This window comes from Pteronotus mesoamericanus, unplaced genomic scaffold (genome assembly GCF_021234165.1).
Source record: "Pteronotus mesoamericanus isolate MK-2021 breed Mesoamerican mustached bat unplaced genomic scaffold, CSHL_Meso_final contig_25, whole genome shotgun sequence".
Taxonomy (NCBI): domain Eukaryota; kingdom Metazoa; phylum Chordata; class Mammalia; order Chiroptera; family Mormoopidae; genus Pteronotus; species Pteronotus mesoamericanus.
In genome coordinates, this window is record NW_026555105.1 from 24291772 (window position 1) to 24296640 (window position 4869).

General features: G+C 43.2%; 1 protein-coding gene across 1 annotated transcript; it reads left to right on the forward strand.

Annotated features, from left to right (window-relative positions):
* The first annotated feature begins 1252 nt into the window (after positions 1-1252).
* On the forward strand, positions 1253-1795 carry PRND (prion like protein doppel). The gene has a single exon (XM_054573498.1). It carries the CDS (start codon positions 1253-1255, stop codon positions 1793-1795), a length of 543 nt encoding a protein of 180 aa, XP_054429473.1.
* Positions 1796-4869: the final 3074 nt, after the last annotated feature.

Genomic DNA, 4869 nt, shown 5'->3' on the forward strand with positions numbered 1-4869 from the left:
TAGTTTCAGGAGCCAGATGTGACAAACTACCAGACTGAGGGGCTGGAAGGGGAGGATATTCCTGAGCCATCGGCAGCCCGAGGCTCACCTCAATGCTCCCCCAGGCCCTCCTGTCCTCCCCGTCATCTCATTGCCTTTCAAATGCCTCTTGAGCTCTGCTCTTTGCTCAGCTTAGTGTCTGTCAGGCCGCCCTTCGTGTCCAGGTCGTCAAAAGCACGAAATTTGAGCACTGCCCCCCCCCCCCCGCCACTGCAGCCCAGGACGGCAGCGGGGCACGCGGGGCGGGGGCGGGGGGTGGGGTAACGTCAGAACATGTCATTGTGCAGCTCTGGCTACTCACCTCCCATCTCGGATTCCCAGGACAACTTGTATAAAATGGGGGTAATTTTATGCCTACCCCATGTAAGAAGTAAGTTAGACAATGTCAGTGGCTGGCACATAGTAAGGGTGTAGTAAGACACTAGCTGGGGGAGGCTCATGGGGTCACACTGTCCCTAGAGGTGAAACACACAAGGATCGCTCCTGCGCATAGGGAGAGGCGGGGGGGGGGCCCTGCCTCCACTCCCGTCCCGTCTCTCTCCCCAAACCCGTCTCTTCTCTTCTCTCCCTCTCCCTCCCTCTACCTTAAAGGCCCCGCACAATCAGCAGCCAGTGACATTCTTAGAATGGATGGCAGAATGTGCCCAAGACAGTACCAGCTCAGAGCAGTAGAGAAGAAAAAGGGAAGATTAAAAACATAGCTTATGCTTCTTGTAAGCTGCTCTGACTAGCAATATATAGATTCATTTTATGTGTTAACATTGGTTAACAGATTTATTTTTTTTTTAAATTACAGTCTATGCCCAGGAGCCTCTGATTCCAACTTTTGTACTGTATTTGCCTCCCAGAGACCCCTTGATTTGAAAGACTTGGGAGTACCAAAGAAAGCCTGTATGTATTAAGTCATTACTCATTTTATTTTCCCATGTACATTCAAAGGCTCTATAATTGCCAGTTGCAGCTTCTTATCTGTCTGAGAAAACCAGGGTCACCGCCCTGAACGGATATAGTTCCAGGCGAAAGCAAGAAACTTGGTACTGACTTAACACTGTGCAGTGCAAGCATGGGAAAACAATTATGCTTCTGGGAAAATGTAAACGGGGCAAGGATGCCATTCCTTGTTTAAAATCCACACATGGGAGGGGGCAGGGGAACTGGGAACCCCAGTGGAGAGTGAACTGCCCCATCCTTTGCTGTTGCAGATTCTGACACAATGAGGAAACACCTGGGTGGATGTCAGCTGGCCATTGTCTGTGTCCTGCTCTTCAGCCAGCTCGCCTCCATCAAGGCAAGAGGCATAAGGCATAGAATCAAATGGAACAGGAAGGCCTTGCCCAGTACCTCCCAGGTCACAGAGGCCCAAAGGATGAAGGTGCAGATGCACCCCGGGGCCTTCATCAAGGAAGGCCGGAAGCTGGATATCGACTTCGGACCTGAGGGCAACAGGTACTACGAGGCCAACTATTGGCAGTTCCCCGACGGGATCCACTACAATGGCTGCTCCGAGGCCAACGTGACCAAGGAGAAGTTTGTCACCAACTGCATCAACACCACCCAGGCTGCAAACCAGGAAGAGCTGTTCCAAGAGAAACAGGACAACAAGCTTCACCAGCAGATCCTGTGGCGGCTGATCCAGGAGCTCTGCTCTGTCAAACACTGTGACTTTTGGATAGAAAAGGGAGCAGGACTTCGGGTTACCATGGACCAAACTGTGATGCTCTGCCTGCTGGTTTTCATTTGGTTCATTGTGAAATAAGCTTGAAAGCAGGCAGGCAGCCAGGTAGATGAGCAGGCTAGCAAACCAGAGTTATCCCAGTTCTCTTCCCCCAGTACCCAACCCACACATGTTCTGAAGGTACCAAAGAGCAGTGATTCTTCAGCGCTTCAAATAGCACTCCTAGGTGTCTACTTGGGTATCTGCTTGAATTTGATTGTTCACGTATCCATCCCTGCAGGCTCTACCGGAGGGTGTGTGCTCATCACTGCATCCTTTGCTCCTGCGGAGCGCGTGGCACACTGTGCTTCACAATAAATGTTTGGTGAACAGATAAAACAACACACTAGGGACTGTGCCATGCACTTCACAATACTTCCCCACAACCCTCAGAGGTGGGTGTTACTCCCTCCATGGCACCGAGGCTCGGAGAGGTGAAGTAGCTACAAAGTGGCAGAACCGGAACTCACCCCTCACTTGTCTAACCCCAGAATGCCCGCTCTGTCCAATCCCAGAGCTGCCCTGTGATCCCTGATGGCTCTCAAGGCCAAGTCCAAACAAATATCTCTGTTGAAACTATGGAAATTTCATTTTTAGAAATATGAAAAGACCTGAGCCGGTGGTCATGTATCTTGACACCTTTGTTACAGAGAGGCTTTATTTAATACTTCTAAGTAAACTAAAATATAATAAAGGTATTAAACTAAAACAGAAATAGAACGAGACAAAGGCCTGGAAATTATCTTGTAAGGAAATATCGCCACGCTGATTCTTAGAGCAGATCGGAGCCGCAGCAGCATGTTTCTGTGGCACGAGATTTTTTTTCACGAGAAGGATACGTGTTTGCAGTTCCCATCTCTGAAACAGTCCATGTATTTAAGGAAATAATTTTAAATGACATGCCTGCTTTGTAATGTTCTCCTAACTCTGTGCATGTTTGTAGGTACATGCATGCAAGCATCTTTTATATACGCTTCCTTTACTCAGGGACTCCACACGATCTCGAGCAGTATTTCTACCACCACTTTAGGCGTAGGCCATCATTGTTGTGAACTACCTAGCACTGCAGAAAGATAATTCCTTGTAGCCAAAAGGAAACAGTGTCTTTAGGGAGATCTAATAAACAATCCATACATGTCTTACCACAGAGGAAATAGAGTCAATAATATTGTAATAACTATGCACGGTGCTGGGGGGTGCTTGAAATATTGGGGGGACCAATTATTGTAAAGTCCATGATTGTCTAACCATGACAATGATGCTTTACACCTGAAACTAATACAAAATAATACTGAACATAAACTGTAATTGAAAAATAAAATAAAAATAATTCATCCATACCCTAAGCAAGAATAGATACATCACTTTTTATCTGTTTATTATTAGTTAAAATATATATTACAAAAATATTATTTAATTTTAGTTAAAAATAAATATTACAATATATAAGTACACTTAAATAAAAATAATGACTCTAATGCTCTAAGATGCCCCCATGGACCCTCTTGGGTAAACTCAGAGATTCACAGGAGTTGTTGAACAACATTTGGCGATAACAGCTTCTGAATATTATCAAGTCTCCTATAAAGAGAGTCTGTGAGAGAAAAAAGTGCATTGTCAGACAATTTATCTGAAGTATTTTAAAACATGAATGTTGATAATCGTACCTCTTGTTCTGAGCCTCCACTGTTATCAGTGTTCTTCTCAAGGATACATTTGGAAGGATCGAACATAGAAAGAGGCTGGAGGACTTGGGGGCAGGGCAGCCCAGGAAGCAGCCTGCCCTGGGGCCACCCACGGGGAGACAGAGGGTGCCCCACCCCATGGTCTTGGTTCTCATGCTGCCAGCACCTCTCTCACCACCTGCTTCCAGTGGCCTGTTGAATTCTTTCACAGAAAAAAGTTAAAGTACAGGTCTTAGGGGGGTTATTTCTTACATGTCAATTTTTAATTTTTATTTTCTGAGTAATAACCATACCAATATATACAGAAAGAACAAATGCTTATAAACTGATGTTGAAATTTCAGGTTCTGGCTCTTCTGGGTTTAATTACAAGGGCACACATAGCCACATAAGCAAAATGACTTCATTTCTGATATGAAAACATTTAGCCAATGATGTAGTGCATTTTCTAAAATTGCTTGTCATTTCTCATTTCTTTAATAGTTCCAGAAACCAGATTTAGGTGGGGCATGAGGTAAATTTGTACATGGCGACTCAGATGCAAATTTTATTTGTGGAGCTTTTAATTGAGACTGTATGTGCTTGAACATCTTAGCTCATGTTTACAAATTATGAGGTCAAGTCAAAGCTATGTGAGTCTGGTCTTTCATTTTAGCAAAGGCATGCCAAGTACCTTCTACATGCAAGACATTGTAAGGAGCTTCTGAATTATTCTTGATAGAGTCATTTTAAATGTGAATAATTCCACCAACCATCACTTTCTCATTCCTTCTGAGTGTTGACTTTTTAAAAACTGTTTATTGTGACATTAAAATTACAACAGATATCCAAACAAAACATTGCCGCCAGTCCTAACATCTGATTAAGTCAGCATATTTATTTTTTCCTATAACTTCCCAGCCGTTATCCATTGGCATATACAAATGTACATACTTGCAATAATTATATAGGTGAGCACTTATGTTCTATTTTTTCCTCAATGTTATTGTATGCTTTCTTCATTTTTTCCTATGATTTTTTTTGTTCTTGCTTCCCCCTCTACCTTCCTCAACCCATCCTCCCTCCTTCCTGCCTTCTCTGCACTTTCATTGTGCTCAGATATATAATGGAGTTTTTTGTTTGATTACTTTTTTAAAAAATACTATAATCATACATATCACATTTATTTCTCTGCAATTTGCCTCTGTAACTTAACACTGTATCATGAACCTCTTTCCAGTTCAACAGCTAGCTAGTTAGCTAACTTGTCTTTTTATATTGTTGCATAATATTCCATAGTACAGTTGGATCCTGCTAATTTAATCATTTCCTAATTGTTGGACCTTCAGGTTTTTGTGAGTTTTTAACCGCTGCAAACAATAAACATCCTTGTTCATTCAACCTTGTAATCTGTTACTTTTATTTCTGTGGAATAGATTTATGCAGGCAGAAT

What these genes read in the sequence shown, in the direction of transcription:
- PRND (XM_054573498.1), top strand. Translation starts at nt 1,253, where the DNA reads ATGAGGAAACACCTGGGTGGATGTCAGCTGGCCATTGTCTGTGTCCTG.